This window comes from Haliotis cracherodii, unplaced genomic scaffold (assembly GCF_022045235.1).
Source record: "Haliotis cracherodii isolate W230 unplaced genomic scaffold, xgHalCrac1.p SCAF_20, whole genome shotgun sequence".
NCBI lineage: Eukaryota > Metazoa > Mollusca > Gastropoda > Lepetellida > Haliotidae > Haliotis > Haliotis cracherodii.
Genome location: NW_027266276.1, coordinates 15687126 through 15707324, shown reverse-complemented (window position 1 = coordinate 15707324; position 20199 = coordinate 15687126). Strand labels below are relative to the sequence as shown.

The 20199-nt window shown below is 41.2% G+C and overlaps 1 protein-coding gene across 1 annotated transcript in view; it reads left to right on the top strand.

Moving 5' to 3' along the window:
* LOC139470356 (uncharacterized) overlaps positions 1 to 20199 on the top strand; it is a 101319-nt gene that overhangs the window by 10125 nt on the left and 70995 nt on the right. The window contains exons 6-9 of the mRNA XM_071252750.1: positions 1106 to 1175; positions 3299 to 3501; positions 4096 to 4146; positions 4373 to 4447. Coding sequence (XP_071108851.1) covers positions 1106 to 1175; positions 3299 to 3501; positions 4096 to 4146; positions 4373 to 4447 — 399 coding nt within the window. The remainder of the gene's footprint in view (positions 1 to 1105; positions 1176 to 3298; positions 3502 to 4095; positions 4147 to 4372; positions 4448 to 20199) is intronic.

Below are 20199 nucleotides of genomic sequence, written 5' to 3'. Positions count from 1 at the left end.
AACGTGAACACCTTGCCTCCTGTCGTCTGCTGCTGATTGCCCATTGGCAAGCCCTCCCTCGCATCCGATCGTGTCAGTCGATCTGGAGCTAACCATTGCATGGAACAAAAGACATTTCTCCACGCGCCTCACCAGAAACCATATACACAGGCACAGCTTCAGGGTTATCCGCCTTGGATGTTAGGTTATCACCCTGCTTATCTACAGCCATTCCAGGTGCCCTCCACCTGGCCTAACCCATTTTAGGGTTTAGAGTTTCAAGCAGCCATATTGGCCATTTGTTGTGGCAGACGATATTGCAGGAAAACTCGCCTCATGCTAGCGATGGACAATGCCTCCTGGACCTCACGTTCACATTCTATCGTCTCATAGACGAAATCCCGTTAGAGGTGAGGGCTCATCATATTCTGGGTGTTTCCAACATTCTCACCGACTCCCTATCTTGCTCCATCCAGTCAGTCCGCCCCCCACAGAGTGGCAGTTAGACCCGGACGATACAAGACGATTTCCCAGACCTTCGCCACACATTACAAGCACCAGCTTCAGATGTTTGTATAACCAATACCAGAAGCTCTGGCTTGAGATCACACGCACTCACCATTGAGTGGAACAGCCTACACGCGTGTGCGTTTCCACCTCTGGCGCTCTCGAGAAACTGGCATCCACAGGGAACATCCAGATTGTTTTGGTCAAGCCTCTAAGCTTGTCAAACAAGGAGGCAATGGTTGGTCAGGCTGGGTGACTTGGTTGACTGAGTGTCACCATACCCTGACAGATTCACAATTTTACCCACTCATATATATGGTCCAGATTTGATTATTAACAGGCTGCCTTGATATAACTGGAATATTACTAACTGTGGTTTTAAACATCAAACAAACTAATTTTTACAATTCAAATTTGCACTGACAAAACATGCTTCAAAGTAAGAAGTACAGAGTGCCTTTATTCACTGTGTCAGCATGTTATATTCTTCCATTCGTGTTATGAGAGTCTGTATTTTGGACATGATGCCTTTAATTGCTGGACAGTTGGATCCACTAGTGTTGCTCTTCTTGCTGTGGTCTCATTATTGGTAATTCTGTCATTTTCTTGTGCTCTTCAGTGTCCGAGATTATCCATCTACTATCAGGCTGAAAACAGGGTCTCCCTGTTTGACAACTGTATCAAGAAACGTGAGTAAAATACACTAAATCATTATAGTCATAATGTTATGATGTTTATGTTGCTATGGTTCCCTTTATCAGTGTCAGTGCAGCTTTCAGTGAAATATTGATGCCATTCTCAAAACCAAGATCTGTTGTCAAATTCACTTTGGAAACTATTTTTGACAAGCGAAATCACACCCAGTCTGCAAATCTATTTACTCACATTCTCAGTGACCAGTTGGTAACCAGGGATGTAGATTTTGTATATTTACCGGTACCATGCAGGGATAAGAAATTCCATGTATTAGAGTGCTTTTCATAAGGGCATGAATCCAGAATCGTAACTGCATGATTATAAAATGTTCCTGGTGCCTGAATGAAACACTTAGAAAACATTGTTTAGTTTTATGCATACCTTGTGACTGTGGCTAGATGTATAACGTAGTGTTGGTGGGGTAGGCTTTTGTAAAGGCATTAGCTTTTCAAGCTAAAGATCCGGGTTTGATTCACCACAAGGGTACAATGTGTGCCCCCTTTTTCTGGATAATATAAATGAAGTACAAACTGGCTACAGACAAACTCATTTTTTGTCTGTAGCCAGTTTGTTCTTTACTGCATCATTTGTGACATGATGACCACCTCAAGAGAAAAATCCAGTATTAACAAACCTAATTCACTCAAGCAGCATTTAATGATATTCAGTTGCTTATGTGAAGCACCTTTTACAATATGCCCTTGTCATTTGTTTTTATGATATTGTATGAGTCATAATTATTGAGAATTGAAAAATCTTTAAAATTGTAAATTTGAAACCCCCCCCCCCCCCAAAATAAAACGTATTTTAAGTGAGCACAAACCTTCTTTAATCAGATCACAGTAACATCAGTATTTTATCAGACCACCATTTGCTTCCAAACACAGTTTTATTCGATTGGGCAAACTTCCTATGAGAGAGGTTAGAGTCTTGTGGGTGAGAGAGTCACAATATCGCACCACCTCACGCTTCATGTCATCAACTTTGAGTCCCCACACATTTTCTTTAGGATTTAAGTCCGGGCTGTAGCTAGGCCAAAACGGTCACATTGTTGTGCACAAACCACTGCCGGGCATGTCTTGTGGTGTGTTTGGGGTCATTATCCTGTTGCAAAATCCGAGTATTTCCATAACAAAACATCTGCATTTGGGATCAGGTGAGCTTCCAAAATGTCTGTATACCTTTCACTGGTTAAATTACCCTCAAAGACACACATGGGCGTCGTTCCAAGTGAAGATATCCCTCCCCAAACATGAAACTTCGGACTGTACTTTGGTCTCTGGTACAATGGAACGGAATGACATTTTGTCCACATTTTAACATTGTTAGGATACACCCATACAGAGCTCTCATCTGTGAAAATAACACTGTTCCAGTCAAAGTTTTCATTGGCCAAACACCACTCTACATGTCTATCCATGTGTTCTTGTTTCAAGAGCGGAGAGGCAATTCCTTTCTTTTTTTCCCATCCAAGTTCAATCAAACTGTAGATTCTTACTGTAGATTTGGATACATTTACTGTCCCTCTATTTACCATTTCATGTTGGATATTTGAGATACTCGCCCTTCTGTTTTTAGAAGCCAAAATACCCAGTCTCACACAATCACCAAACACCAGTTTTCGAGGTCTCCCCGCTCTTTTTCTGTGCTCAATTCCTGAACCATTCTCAATATTCTTCTTAACTCTATACACTGTAGAAAGAGGAGTATCTGTGCTCTTTGCTAATGTAGCAGCATCAGTGATGCCTTCATCTTGGAGCTGTAGAATCAACCTTCTTTTCTCCTCTGCACTCATTTCTGACGTATATCAGGAAAAGTCGTCTGCTCCATAATCAAGGGAGATAACTCTAATTCGCAACTTCTAAAATTGAAGAAGAGTTGCTTCCCTTTGACCATACCTCAATTTTAACACTTGTCAATATTGATATTTTATGTATGCTTCCTTGAATATGACATTAAAATTCTCAATAATTTTGAACCAGACTATATAGCATGAGACAGAACAGAAAACATCTTTAAAAATAATCATTAACATAGAAACATCTTCTGGCAGTTTCATACCCCATGTAATTGAGGGTGTTTGTCCTCCTGCAAGATAATCGCTTGCATGTTTCAGGATTGATGACCATTCCCAATGATGTTGAGAAGGTGATGGAGACTGACAGAATCTGCATTGGGGAATCCCCCTATGTGAAGGGAGCTAGAGTCAAGCCTGTGCGAAACTCTGTGTATCCTGAGTATGTCCGGAGAACCTTCCTCACTCCCTCCACCCCCAAGGCAGACATTAACAGTCCCATCTCAGCAGTCCCAGCCAGCACGGTCAGTAGACAGGTCCCCCTTGGCGTCGTAGAGTGCAATATGTGTCAAAAGTGCCTTTTCATGTTTACATGTCTACGACCTGCATTACTATGGTATTTCTTCTATTCTTGTCTGACATGTCATGCTATAAGTGAAATACTGATGCTGATTCTATTGCTGATGTAAAATAACCTCTGTATCATACTGAAACCCAGTGTTCAAAATTAAGGGGGAATCTTTGACTTTCATGCTTTATTTTGATTACTGGAAACCTGTGTCGTTTCCTTTGTTTGGTTTGTTTGTTGTTTTACGCTGCACACGGCAATATTCCAGCTATATGATGGCGGTCTGTACATAATCGTGTCCGGACGAGACAATCCAGTGATTGACATTATGAGCATCAATCCATGCGATTGGGATCGATGACATGCTTCAACCAAGTCAGCGAGTGACCACCCGATCCAGTTAGTCGCCTCTTACGACAAGCATAGTCGCCTTTTTACAGCAAGCATGGGTTGCTGAAGACCTATTCTACCCCAGATCTTTACGGGTCGTGTAGTTTCCTGATGCATTTTCAATTTGTAGATATTGTTAAATATCATTTCATCTTTGCAGGCTCGACGAGTACCAAATCCAAATTATAAAGCACTACAAGGATCTGTTAATGTAAGTGTTTTAGACTCTGTGATGCTCCATTTAATTCAAAACCTATTCTTCTCCAGTTGTTTAAGAGTTACAGAGCATTTACTATTCATAAAGGTATTTCTATTTTGATAATGATAAAAAGATGACACTGTAGAGGATATAATCAAATTCCAAGCAAAGGAAACAGTGATAAACAAATGATGATATTGATATGGCAATAACTAAAGGTGTATCTATTGTGTTCCAGAGAATTAGAAAAACCCTCAGATGGGGAGACATACTGGCAAGTCCAGACTGCACCCTTAAAGCAGATAATCAGAAGGTAGGTCAAAACTGATTTTTGTAGGCTGTGAGCCTGTGGCAATAAAGTTATTGTGGTTTTGGAGATGTAATCTGAACGCTCATTGGTCTAAACACTTTGAGGTTTCCCTCTTGCTGAAACCAGGCCCAGGGGTTTACTTGCCCAAGGACAAGTGAATAGGATGGATTCCTTGCCCGGATTGAAGTTCTAGTTGCCCGAAGCGTTCCGTTGAATAAAGTATAAAAACATTGATAGCATGACAGGTACACTTGCAACTGGTAGCCCATTCTTTCAAGGCTGTTTAAGGGTTGAGTTCATTCAGACATTTTATTGATTGGAAGAATGCTGTTGAGATTTGCCTGGCTGAGTACAGTGATTTTGGATGCCTTCACAATTTACATATCAGAATACAATCTCTCTCAAGTGGCATATTGAATGAAATGTGAAGTTTGTCATAAATATTTCTAAACATGACTTACAATTTCTCTTGTATATCCTGTTACATTCTAGGCATTTTTAAGTATGCGGGATTATGATTATCACGTAATTATCTCATGAAAAAGCTGGAATTATAGGAAACAGCTGTTCACACCTTAAGTAACCATTTTTGTCCTAGGAACAACTGTCTTTTTTATTTTAGTTGCTGTTTTTACTATATTTATTTGAAATAAAAATGATCACAATTGCTGCACTTTGGTATATCGCTGGTTAGTTTTTGCATATGGAATAGTTGGGCGTGTCATCATTTGTGATCAACCATTTGTGATCACACCTGGCTCCCTGTCCTGCCAGTATCAACCATCCTTGACAGTATGGTGTCTACATCCGAAAGTTCTTCTAGGGGACTTACCACTGCCCAGAGATTGACCTATTCACCACCAGGTTAAACACACAACGCCCCAGATACGTCTCTCCGATTCCGGATCAAGAGGCTTGGGAGTACGGCGCTTTGGCCATATCGTGGGAGAATCTCAATGCTTACGCCTTTCCACCAACAGCGCTTCTACCACAGGTCATTCAGAAGGTGGTTGCCACAACTCAGCTATGCCTGATTGCGAAGAGATCCTCTCCTTTAATCTCACCCCAGCCTACTCCATCCATCCCTGGACATCCTACATCTATGCGTTTGGCTCATCTCCAGAAGTGCTTAGTCGCAAGAGGGTACTCGAGGCGAGTAGCAAAGAAAACTAATGAGGCTCATCGTACTTTGACCAAAACCTTGTACGACCATAAATGGAAAGCCTTCGAGGGATACTGCCGCGGCCTATACCTCTCCTGCAACTGGCTTCTCCACAGCAAGTTGCGGAATATCTTCATTGCTACCACAACAGGCGTGAAGATCGCTTTAGTCCCAAAACTTCAAGCTCTTCTCCGCACCTAAAAACTCGAGAAACCAGTTGTCCAGATTTCATCCACCCATATGGGATTTAAATCTGATCCTTCGACACTTGACGTCAGCATTATATGAGCCTCTCGAAGAAAAGGACTTCGAGCAGATCACTCTCAAAACAGTCTTCCTTCTAGCTTTTGCTACTGATGAGATGGTCAGCAAGATACATGCCTGGGATGTTAATAGGATTTGATTTCAGAGGCACAGCCATGGAAAGGTCCATTTGGGTCTGTGATGGGACTTCATCGCAAAGAACCAACTCCCTGGTCAACCCGACAGGCTATTCACAATCCCGTCTTTCGGGGCAGTCGGGTAGCCTAGTGGTTGAAGCGTTCACTCGTCGAGCCAAAGACCTGGTTTCAAATCCTGACATGGGTACAATGTGTGAAGCCCACTTCTGGTGTTCCCGCCGTGATATTGCTGGAATATTGCAAAAAGCGGCGTAAAACCATGCTCACTCACTCACTCACTCCCGTCTTTGGCCTCTATTCTACATCCCGAGGATCGTGAGGTCATCTTGGTATGTCCAGTCAGAGCCTTACACATCTACCTGCAGGCATTTCGACGATCCCGGAAGAGCTTGTTAATCCACATCTCCCAGATGGTTACCTCAGAGTTTTCCTGTACAGCAGCCTCCTTTTGGTTACAATGTACAATCCTCTGTGCCTACAACTTTGCGGGATTGACTCCACCTCAGTCATCAAATTCTCATGAGACTCCACAATGGCTCTGCATAGTAATTGCTCCCTCGGCACTATCATGGAAGGATGTTTCTGGAAGTCACAACTTACGAGATGTCTCCGTAACTGATGTCCAAGGGCGTCACCACTTCAGTCAGCTAGTCCTGACTCAACAATTAACGACAGCCCATCAACACAGCTTCGACAAAGCGTAAAATGAGATGCCAAGCAAAAGAGGCCTACGTCATTAGAGTGTTTGGGTGAGTTTGCTTGTAGAGCTAATTGACCCCTTCTGGGTTGGTTCCAAGTCGTGGTTGGATAGGTTGCCCTACTTCAAAACCACACGGTCGTCATAGTACGATATCCTCTGCGAAAACACACAACGCATGTTATACCCAATGGCATGACGTTGTGTCACAGTGGCGTAAAGGGGTGTTCTCACTTAAGTGCAGTGATCCACCCATAAAATCACGAGTCATTGTCTTCGGACACGAATGTGTGACAATCTTAGGATTGAAGCATGTTTAGCCACAGTTTCCTCATATTTATCTCACGGTTATAAGACAAATACAAGGTGGGGTAATCTCCAACCATGGGATAAATGCCTAGAGTGAGATGGATAAGTTTAAACATTTGTAAATTTTATAGTAAATTGTATATTTATAACACTTATCCTATCTCACACGATCTATGCCCGCTCATCCATTCCCGCATCACAATTACTCAATCTGTCAGCTTCAAGAAAGACAATGATGAGGCAGAGAGTGTCAGGTGGTCAACACAGGTACGGCAAGCTGCACGAGATCCAGGTGCAAGACCTGATTGACACGGTTGTTGCCAAAGTGATGCAAGGGATGTTTGGGCGAATGAAGCTTTGAAGCAGGAAACTTTGTTGTGGGACGTTTCCACACAAGGATCGGAAGAAGAAGGATGAGATAGGATAAGTATTTTGAATATACAATTTACTGTAAATTTACAGTTTTGCTTGCCTGAATTGAAAATTCACTTGCCTTGCATGTCAAGCAATGGGATTTTTTAACCCCTGAGGCTGTGGCTTGATTCTTTGATCGAATACACTGCAAAGTGGCCATATATATTTTCATGGATGAGGGAGGAACATTGTGTATGCAAACCCTTGAATTACTGAGGATGATGTTTACTGTACAGGTTATATGCAAAACTAGGTTTGATTCCCCACATGAACACAGTGCATGAGCATATGTTAGTGTCCACCTGCTGGAACACTGCTGAAAGTGATGTACAACCATAGTCCATACTTCCTCACATGAAGAACTTCTGTACATCCATCTTCACATCCATACTGTCTCACACGAATATAAGGAGTGTTAATTACCTCTGTGTCTGATACAGTTGACTTCCTTTGTTTATGGCTACACTCACCAATGTTCCAGCTTTGTCGTTGCAGCCTGTCTATGATTCAGTTGATTGCATTTTCAGCTTTATTCAGAGTCAGGGCACAATGACGTGCAATCGGGCTCTAATGAAAAGCATCAGATACCTGGGATGTACTCTGACCCAGAATCCCCCCACAGGGGGCCCATCTATGTTGCTGTGCATATAGACAGCTTCTATATTAGATGAAAAATGAGTTGGGATGAGAAACAAGCATTAAGCCAATCCAAAACAAATAGCAGAGTGTTTAGTAAAAGTGTAAATCTGCAACTGACAGGTGTCCAATTACAGTTGGTGATTTCCTGAGTACCGTGATTAAAACTTTCACAACAAGGGAACATAACTCCTCATGACCTATCCGTCTACACAGGGATTTTATGATGTCTCATCAGTCCTGGGCCCTCTTGCTCAGAGCAGCCTTAGTTGCAATCTATCTTGGGTGCTTACAATCAACTTGACTAACGACTTGCACTAACCAATCTTAGCAGGATTGTAAAACGACTTGAATGTAAGATCACAATCTTAAGTAAAATCAAAATCTTTAATAGTGGGGGTATGAATACTTTATGCTTGATTACCGGCTACAGTTGCTTGTATATCAAGACTGGAACTGATTGTGGTGTTCTACATTTACCTCTCTCCCCCAGCACCTTGCACAGGTCTAAAAAAGGTTAATTGAAGGATTATGTCATGTATTTCTTCCTGCATTGATTCTGTCATGATTTTGGGATTGTGAGTTTACCCGTGAAGATCCAGGTTAGAATAGGTCTTAAGCAACCCATGCTTGCCGTAAAAGGCGACTATGTTTGTCGTAAGAGTCGACTAACGGGATCAGGTGGTCAGGCTCGCTGACTTGGTTTAAGCATGTCATCGATCCCAATTATGTGGATCGATGCTCATGATGTCAATCACTGGATTTTCTGGTCCAAAATTGATTATTTACATTATTCGCCTTTCACGACAAGCATAGTTGCCTTTTTACAGCAAGCATGGGCTGCTGAAGACCTATTCTACCCCGAATCTTGAAAGGCTAATAAATTCTGAGAGGGAGAATAAATCCTTCATACCCTGTCATGAAGAAACAGTTTGCACATGGATTTCTGAACAGGAGAATATGTCTCTTGAGGCCCGTACGAAGCAAAAAAGCGACACCTTTTTAACAAGGAAATGAAAGTCACATGATAGACCACAAGGTAACCTCAGCTCAATTGAACAGCTGTATTCTATCTTTTTGTAATTTGTTTTAATTCTTTTACAATAGCAGATTAAAATATGTGGCATGCATAAACCACATTTACCCCTAGTGATACTGATACAACTTATAATATTTTCAGGAAGAAGGTGTTCAATGTATATTCACTGGATATGAATTATTTAACAATATGATATTTGCTAATTATTTAATAAAATATAAAAACTACTTTTGCTACTTATGAAACATCACATACATGTCTCATCATGTGTGTTTCCTTGTTTACAGAATAATTGTATTTATTTAAAAATTCATATATTAAAACCACTCATCCCACTTGATTTTAGATGTAAAAAATGATTATGAATTCATATGATTTTGCACTTTGACTTGTATATTATTGCGGATTATTTAAATGATAAAAAAAATAATTTATTATTTGAATGTATCCCAAACGAAATATTGGCAGAGCTTGGTGCATTTGCGACATAAAGACATTAGGTAATGTACATATATATACACCGAAGGGGGACACCTTACATTTTTTTACTTTCCTTGATTTCTAAAAGGTATGATGTTTCACACTTCTTTTGGCATAGAGTCAGGTGGAGATGGTGTTTTACCTTGACTGGATAGTTATCTGGTTCACAGTCGTGATTTATGATATTTCTGATGTGAAATCTGTGATGCGTTTTTCAGATTGAGTTGTCTAATCGAAACATAGTTTAACTAAATGAAATAGAAATGTTTAAAATTAAACCATATCATTTGTGTAAAACAGACCCTATCTTGCAAACCAATTTGTCAAGTTGATTCAGGTACTACAACAATCTTAGCCAATTAAGATTGGTCTGTGGATGCCCATTGTGACTGAAGTCTAAGATCATGATCTTAAGGATCTACAATAATTGTAGCTAAGATTGTTTAGCATGTTGAGTGAATTTTTGACCGGATTTACCCTGATTGAATGATGTTGCTTGTCCAGTCACAAGTATTTGCCCGTATTATGTTATCTTTATTTCAGTACATTGACCATGCTCCTAAATTCTCTCAAAAGGCATTTCCTTGCAATATTTATGGCCATTTTAGACATTTGACTCCATATCTAGATGAGCTACAGAACCGTTCCGGTGTATTTAACATTTGATTTTAATCTTTAAGAAACCCTTACGTACATAAAACAAATATGTGTTGGACTTCTGGCAGATTCCAGTCTGAGATGTGAGATGATAATGTGTGTGTCAATGGCACTGTATATTCTTAGTTCAACACTTCTACTGTTGGCAGGGATTTACCTGGGTCTATCATTCTACATATTCCATTTTTAATATATTTTTTAGGGTCTGGGGGACAGACTACTATAAGCTATGAATGTATTTAGTTCACGAAATGTCACTTATCTGCAACATGCAATCTACAATTTTGATAGTTGTAAGACACACCCAACTAGGGCTGGGACGGGTAACTCGAGTACTCGGGTCAAATCGGACATTTTGTACCCATTCCTTGCGACCTACAGTGGGTACCTGGGTAGGTCGGGTAGTAGGGTTACCCGGGTAGTAAAGTTGGACTCGTCCAAGCCCAACAGCCAACATTAAAACCCTACATTACTATAAGGAATTTCAGGGTAGGGCCCAGGACTGCTTGACTCAGAACCTAACAACCCTATAAAGTCAGGCCCCAAAGTTTCATTTTTTACCATATGGCTACAATACTATTTTCCAGTTAGCTACTGGTAAAATCAAGAAGCCAACATTGTAGGTAGCCAAAAACATTTGAAATTATCTTTTAGAGTCATTTTAATCAAATACCTATTCCTATGTTCAAGTCATAGCATTAGCCTTGGAATTGTATATTAACCCCACATACTTCATTTGTCATTTTTGTTTCTTTTCACAGCAACAATTTTGCTTTACGTTCGAATGTCACTGGCAAGGGTGGTTTCTCCATGTTTTATTTGCATCCATGGGCTTGGAATAATGTTAACCATCACAAGTTCCAATGTTACTGTCATCATTGTCTCGCTCACAACTCTGTGGTACAATTGTTTTTTGCTGTGAGAAGATGGAAAAGTACTTTGCCATGATGTTGTCAAGTACATTGGAATGGTTTACACATGTCACAAGTTTGTATGCCTGATGCGCTGCAGAGTAAAATTATTTAGAGTAACGGAACCCTCACTGCACTGCATTGAGCTAACCAAATGTTCATTGTTTATATGAGTTCCATTGCAATTAGAAAAACTGATGATCAAGACAACGCTGTAGCAAATGTCAATCAAGGTAGTCATATGGCCAACTTTGAAGTTTTGAAAGTAGATTAATTGCAATTGATCTCATATTGGCCACCGTGTTAGTCACAACTTTGAGGCTTAATCGTACAACACAGAAAGTCAACTATTTTGCAGAATCACTTAACGAGAAGGAGCAGGGACGCTATCTCATTATTATGCTTATAAGCATTTTTTTATGACAATGGTTTTGCTTATGTTAGATAAATATTACCAATAAACATGACACAGTAACATGCTTGTAATTTTCAGAAGAAAGGTAAATATCCATGACCCATGTCACTTTCCTCTTTATTTAGTAGGCATACAGGGTTGTGACTAAATATTGTTCAGATCTGTTTCAGCCACTCAAACACTACCGGTACCTCATTCAATAAGTAAGACAAAATGTGTTACTACTTCTCATTACATATTTTTTTATTTGTATATTTTGTCAGTTACTTATTGAAGCCCAACTAAGATCTCCGATAACTATATACACATCAACATAGTTTGTAACATGTTGAATGAAATAATATAATTTATTACTTGCCCGTGAAGAGATCACCCGTTTAATAAACATACAGCTTTATTACACATTGTGTAATACCAAAACGCGTGCTTATGTACTCTCGGAACACGTTTCACGAACAAATATTGAAAGCTCTCAACATCCCCTGGCGTATTCAACGACATTGTATGTGGAGATGATAGATCACTGGGAGGAGCTTATGCACACTCGATGACCCCAGCAACCTTGTTGCTAGGCTGACGTCACATGGCATTGTTTCGCCGATGGATCGTGCAACAAAATTCCACAAATTACGTCATCGGGTATTGTGACGTCAATGTAAACTTTGAGGTGCAAGGCCCCGTTCCACAAGGCGATCGTGCGGTAGCGCAACGACAGTCGTTGGTCTAAGTTAAATTATGTGAGTTGTGATAGCCTTAGCGCTACGATACGTTTGTGGGACGAACGCCTGAATCCTAAAGGTGGACCATTGTATGATATTAAATTCATACGTTTCAACTTTTGACGTGTTTGAAGTATTATTCTGTTAAACTCAATTGGATTATGCCATTAGGATCGTGTAGGTGTCAGCCTATTTACACTCAACAGTATAATTCTAAAAACATTATAAATGACAAGTAATAAATAAAATACTAAACTCGCTCTCGTGTAAAACCAATTTTATGAAACTCGTGAATAGTTGTGGTATCTGACTCGCTTTCGCTCGTCAGATACCAGAACTATTCACTCGTTTCATAAAATTGGTATTACACGGGAGCTCGTTTAGTATTCTATATGTCTGTTTGTGTTGTCTTGCCTAAACAACACACAGCAGAAGGGGGAACACTTCTTTGCAAACTCATTAGAAAGTTTGTGTTCTAAAATGCCTGGCATAGTTCATCTCATATGTCAACCAGTTTACTTTTTGCCCTCCGTTACTCTAGGAGCTTGGTAAAACCATTTTTGTGTAATCTTCACCCACTTTTTTTCTCATTTTCTATCCAAAAAGTGATTTTTGCTGTTTACAGTAAGAGTCTCAGTGATAATGTGAAACAGATGCCAGTTTATGCTCCTTGTTTTTCTTTAACTATTCTTTTTATAGACCTTTTTATAACCCCCATATGAGAACTCGCATCTCAGGTGAGTCGGGGGACCCATGTAAGTGAACCCCATGTGAATTGGCGAAGTAATTGCACTATATTGTATTAATGTTGATGTTATACAAAAATGCTTGGAATATTTTCTTTCTATATTTACAGCTTGACCCCAGAAAACTGATAAAACACTACCAATGCCCATTTTATGATAAGTGATATTCTTTGGACTTGGACCCACTGAAGTCACATACCTAGTACTTGAGCTAATGCATCAAATGAACCAAAGTAACTTTGGTTGGAAAAATGAGATATTTTGACTAAGTTAGAGGTATCGAAGCAATGATTTATCACAAGGTGTCAACATTGCCCTGGACTAAATTAAAATATTCCTTCTATGATCCAGAGCGTTTAAGTCAGTTTGTTTGAAACTGATTGATGTTGCAAGGATTACTTACTGCCACAAGTCTCTGTCCTCAGCTCAGTGGGGCCTTGGTGGCCAAGTGTTCTATCAGGATATAACATTTATACTAAGTTTTCACATAATAATTAGATCCACAGCAAGTGCTTTTATGTGTTATCACGGAGAAACATTTATACAAAATTTCATGCAATTATAGTTTAGCAAGTAATACATATCATCAGGTAAAATGCATATACTTTTAAAATATCAGTAGTTTCAGTTATAGTATTTGAGATAGATGCTAGCCTAACAAAAGTTGTCTACACATATACTGAACTACAAAAGAAACATTACCATGGATAAATGTATGACAAACCTTATTTGTCCAAACACTGTAAACATACTTTGAGACATATCAAAAAGATGAAACTTGACAAAATTGATCATGTAGGTTGAAACTAAAGTGTCAAATGTTCTTAAAGTGAAACACAACACTAGACTCTGAGAAAATCGCATCACAAGTCAGTATCTTGTGTGTCCGCCATGTGCATTGGTGACTGCCGTGCAATGTCGATACATGAAATAGATCAGGCGGTTGATGAAGGCCATACACATTTGAGCCCACACTCTGAGGAACACCTGACACAGTTCAGCTGCAGTTGTCGGCCTTGTTCTGACGTCATTCAGCAGTCTTTGCATCTCGTCCCACAGGTGTTCAATTAGATTTAAATCGGGACTGAGGGCAGGCCACAGCATGGTTCTGATGTCATTCAGTTGCTTGCGCAGTGTGGGCACGGGCGTTATCATGCTGTAACTCGTGGTTGTGGTGACGTGCCAAATGAGGTATGGTGTGTGATCTGAAGACTTGATCAATGTACCGAGCTGCTGTGACACCATTGCCTCCCACTGGACCGATGTTCTGGAAGACCACAGGGCCGGCCTTCTGTGCAATACAAATTCCACCCCACACCATGATGCTCGGACCACCCCACGAGTCTCTCTCAACAACACAAGCATCCGAATAACATTCCCCACGGCGTCGCCAGACTCTCTCTCTGCTAACTGCTGTTGAGATACAGTAACGGCTCTCGTCTGAGAAGAGGACTCTTCTCCACTGCTGGTGGCGCCAATGCCGGTGCTGTGTTGCCCACTGAAGATGATCCCGGCAATGACTTGGTGTCAGAATGGGTCCTCTGTGTTGCCTGTGACAGTGGAGGTGTCTGCTCGTCAATCGTCGATGCACATTGTTTGCACTAATGTGTTGCTGGTGTGTCCCCATTGTCTGTCGAGCAGTTTCCGCAGCAGTAACTAAGCAATCTTGAAGATGCTGTCGCACAATCTGATGATCCTGAGGTCAGGTGGTGACCCTTGGTCTTACACTACATGGTCGGTCATCTGTAGTGTTGGTGGTCCGTTGCTGGAGCCTGTATATGGTCTTTACGTGGACTTGAAATGCATTGGCTACTTGCCAGGCGGTTTCTCCAGCTTGCAATCGTGCAAGGGCTTGGTGTCGCTGATTTCTTGTCAATCGTGGCATGTGGTAGCAATTCAATAACAAATGAATGTTATCTGATCTGGGTGGATTTTTATAGGGCAAGAAATGGGGGAACGCATGTGCATTTCAATTTGCACGGAACTCACGTGCATCATGTTACCATGGCCGTTGCCATGATGCGTTTGGGCGATCGGTTTTATTGTCATCTGCTTTGTATTTTTATCATCAAATTTCATTTTTCCGGACAAAGTAATGTTGAATTTTAGAATCTATGACAAAAATTACCCAGATAATTAAATGACAACTTTTCATGCAAAGTTACTTCGGGTGACGTTTCTTTTGCAGTTCAGTATAGTTTAATAGATTTAAAGCTTTTAGGTAATTACTAGCCTAAGGTAACGTAAACCCATCTCCCAGACATACTATTCAACAAGACAAAAGATTTGTCTACATAGTGTTATAGATTGCCTTGAACTATTTAATTTAAGTAAATCTGTCAGCACCTTTATTAGAATAACATTCAGCAAATACTTCAATTTAGACTCATTAAGGATTAGCCCCCATATAAACCTGTCTATAAGTGATACCTTAATAATCTCTTTACAAACACCCAGTAAATATGTCAACAAGATTATTGCCAGTCCAACAGGATTAACAGGATTAAGTATTCCCCTCTGTCCAGCCATTCATTAACCATTGGGCACACCCAATCGTGTATCAACCAATCATATTCCTTTTTATTGTTTTAATTTTGTTAAATGCATACAGAAGCAAGATGTTAAGCAGAAGGTGTTTGACGCTCATACCAAGCAGACCTCTCTACCACAGCCCAGGGGGTTGTACCAACTCTCAGCGGTATTAACAGCTATATTTCAAGATATTGTAAATTGTTCATTGTTAACTGTATTAGTTTCCTGTGACTCCGGCTCTTTACTGACTAATTCCACTAAGAAAACCAGCACGCCATTTGGAAGGATTTGTTCCTCAGAACAGAACTGTAATAATTCTTAGGCACTACAGTTTGCTGAGCAGTTTCATACCTTACAGTGTTAAGTATGAAAGTACATGGGTCCTTGTCATAATGCTCATAAGTCTAACATTACTGGAGTCCCTAGATTCAAATAGCATAGAAGACTTGAAGGACCCTAGAACCACTAATCCATGTCAGAATCTGCTGGTTGTGGGTTTGAATCCCAGATAAGCCCTGATTATGATCATTGATTATGATTGAGGAACATACATGTGGTTGTGGGTTTCACCAAATGACTATAAAGCTGACATATAACATTATTGAAATAGTGACTCACTCACTCTCACTCACTCACTCACTCACTCTGGCCTCTCTGAAGAAAGGCTGACCTGGAGGATGTCAAGGGAGGATGGTTACATGCTTAGATGATGATTCATTGAGGTGAAATATATCATTTTGTTCAAGTGAATTTTGAAGTTAGAATGTTTAGTTTGGTGTTCCGAGCACTCTGTAGGGTGTTTTTGCCAGGAACATGTCTCTCATTCTTTTACATTGGGATAATATAAGAGCAAAACCATCTTGTTGGGCATGCATATTAGTGTATTGTAAATGTTAGCGCTACAGACTTGCAAACTCCCTCCACATCTTCAACATGTTAAAAATTATGCTTCAAAATAAGTAGATCTGCAGAGCATCTATAAACACCTTTTGTTTATGAATAGTTATAATGGTTCTGTCTATACTAGCTTTCAAATGTCTTATCAAGCACCACAGCTCTAAATTTGTGCTTTTAAAGTCATTCCCCTTTTCATGTGTTAGTTTACATACTCTAAGTAAATATGTATGATGTGCAGCTTCAAAATTAAGGATGAAAGTAAGTAAGTCATTGACATTCCTCGTTACAATAAATCTCCAGTACCAAATCCTTTGTCTCCTTGAGTTCCTGTGGCAGAATGGGTCCCCACTACATTGCTTGTGCCCCTGTAGAGATTCTGGCTCAGTCTCAACGGGGCCCCACTACATTGCTTGTGCTCCTGTAGAGATTCTGGCTCAGTCTCAACGGGGCCCCACTACATTGCTTGTGCTCCTGTAGAGATTCTGGCTCAGTCTCAACGGGGCCCCACTACATTGCTTGTACCCCTGTAGAGATTCTGGCTCAGTCTCAACGGGGCCCCACTACATTGCTTGTGCCCCTGTAGAGATTCTGGCTCAGTCTCAACGAGGCCCCACTACATTGCTTGTGCCCCTGTAGAGATTCTGGCTGGTCCCCAGTATCCTGCTTGTACCCCTGCAGAGATTCTGGGGCAGCAGTAGTCTCCAGTATCCTGTTTGTACCCCTGTAGAGATTCTGGGGCAGCAGTGGGCCCCAGTATCCTGCTTGTATCCCTGCAGAGATTCTGGGGCAGCAGTGGGCCCCAGTATCCTGTTTGTACCCCTGCAGAGATTCTGGGGCAGCAGTGGTCTCCAGTATCCTGTTTGTACCCCTGTAGAGATTCTGGGGCAGCAGTGGGCCCCAGTATCTCTGCTTGTATCCCTGTAGAGATTCCGGGGCAGCAGTGGATCCAGTATCCTGATTGTACCCCTGTAGAGATTCTGGGGCAGGATGGGCCCCCAGTATCCTGTTTGTACCCCTGTAGAGATTCGGGGGCAGCAGTAGTCTCCAGTATCCTGTTTGTGCCCCTGTAGAGATTCGGGGGCAGCAGTGGGCCCCAGTATCCTGCTTGTATCCCTGTAGAGATTCTGGGGCAGCAGTGGTCTCCAGTATCCTGTTTGTATCCCTGTAGAGATTCTGGGGCAGCAGTAGTCTCCAGTATCCTGTTTGTACCCCTGTAGAGATTCTGGGGCAGCAGTAGTCTCCAGTATCCTGTTTGTACCCCTGTAGAGATTCTGGGGCAGCAGTGGGCCCCAGTATCCTGCTTGTATCCCTGTAGAGATTCCGGGGCAGCAGTGGATCCAGTATCCTGATTGTACCCCTGTAGAGATTCTGGGGCAGGATGGGCCCCCAGTATCCTGCTTGTATCCCTGCAGAGATTCTGGGGCAGCGGTAGTCTCCAGTATCCTGTTTGTACCCCTGTAGAGATTCTTGGGCAGCAGTGGTCTCCAGTATCCTGTTTGTACCCCAGTATCCTGCTCGTACCCCTGTAGAGATTCTGGGGCAGCAGTGGTCTCCAGTATCCTGCTTGTACCCCTGTAGAGATTCTTGGGCAGGATGGGCCCCCAGTATCCTGCTTGTATCCCTGTAGAGATTCCGGGGCAGCAGTGGATCCAGTATCCTGATTGTACCCCTGTAGAGATTCTGGGGCAGGATGGGCCCCCAGTATCCTGCTTGTATCCCTGCAGAGATTCTGGGGCAGCGGTAGTCTCCAGTATCCTGTTTGTACCCCTGTAGAGATTCTTGGGCAGCAGTGGTCTCCAGTATCCTGTTTGTACCCCAGTATCCTGCTCGTACCCCTGTAGAGATTCTGGGGCAGCAGTGGTCTCCAGTATCCTGCTTGTACCCCTGTAGAGATTCTTGGGCAGGATGGGCCCCCAGTATCCTGCTTGTATCCCTGCAGAGATTCTGGGGCAGAAGTGGCCCCCAGTATCCTGAACTTGTAAAAGATAGAAGATTTGCTTGCTTTATATTATTGCATAGAATGCACCATTAAAACAATTAAGAATTTCAAATTATCAAGACTGACAGGACAAATTCTTTCTATTCATTAACAATCATTCCCAATTTAGAGGACTGTTTGGAAAGCATTTCATCAATGGCCTTAAATTTGGACAAATCTCAAATCCTTGAGCATGAAGTTTCCTTTTTGGCATTGATACTTTATTAGCATAACGACACTGTCTTCTGATTCAGTGTGTACAGTATGCAATACAGAAGATGCAAGAATAAACATTTAGAAAGTTGTCCTTGGCAACAATTTTAGACAAAGTTGATTTTGACAAGTCTCCTGGCTTGGGTCCTCATATGGACTTACTCTTGCATCATGTTTCCACAAGTTTCATAAAGTGCAACTTCCTGTTTATTTTTGACTCAATTGGATCAGTTTACAAAGATTTGAGAATTGTGATATTTGAGTTCCTTTGTGCTGAAAATATGGTCGTGAATCAGTAATTACTCTCAGTGCCCCACTGACTGAACAAGCCTAGATCCCCCTTCTGCAGACCTGCACTTAGTGAACCAGGAAGTAGGCAGGAGGTGAGCAAGGGGGATCACATTACACGTGAGGGCTTCCACTGATAATATCCACAGACAGACTCTCCTCCTCCAAGGCCTGCCACTGCAGGCTCAAGGCAATACACTCTCATACGTCCATTTGTTATCGTATGTCAGTCCTCTATAAAGATTATGATGACAAATCTCCCACATTCTTTGGTTTCTTTAGAGATGCAAAAGCCCATGTATATTGTATTGTGACAGAAAGAAGATTTTACTTGTTTTGGTACAGCTCACCTGGTAAAAAATTCTTTTCTAAGTCTTTGAATATTTTATAACCTGGTAATAGCTCTACTGTTACATGTATCATCAACAAATTATCAAGTACAATGTACCATTCAAACTAGTGAAATTAAGACTTGCAAGATGTAAACTTGCATTCCTTACACTGTCTCTATCAAGGTCTGTGTGTGATGTGTTTTGGACAATCTGACAATATTGGAAATAATCTTTACAATCTGTTTTGAGTGTGTTATTGGCAGCATGACTTACATTTAAGGCTGGGGCGGTTTACATGGGTACTCGGGTCAGGTGGGTACAGAGTTGGCCCCAGGAAGTCACCAGACAACCCAGACTCGTGGTTCATCATGCGATATATTGTTTAATGGCAAACTCCATGTAACTCTACGGTTACACTACATGCCAGGAGCGTTGGGTTAACCTAGTGTTTAAAGCATTCGCTTGTCAAACTGTAGGCCAGGGTTTGATTCCCCACATGGGCACAATATATGAAACCCATGCATTTCTGATGTCCCCTGCTGTGTGATATTTCAGGAATATTAATAAAAGCGGCGTAAAACCATAGTCACTCATATGTTGCTAATCTTTGCATTTCTTTCTGACTATGCACACATGTATGAGTAAAGATAGGCTTCTGTCAAGTAACATGATTAGATCGTTTTATATGTGTATCTTAATACCTTTTGCCAGGTCTCCAGCCAAACAATTCCCAATCAGACATTTTGTACTAAATTTTTGACACCTACAGTGGGTATTAGGAGGTTAGTAAATTTGGACTCATCCAAGGCCTACTTATGATGCATATTGTCCTAATATTGTCATTGCTAGAATGCTTTCGCATTTGCAACAGCATCTCATTTGCCTTGGAAATGCCCCATACACTGCAGTATGTATTGCATAGGTTTGGG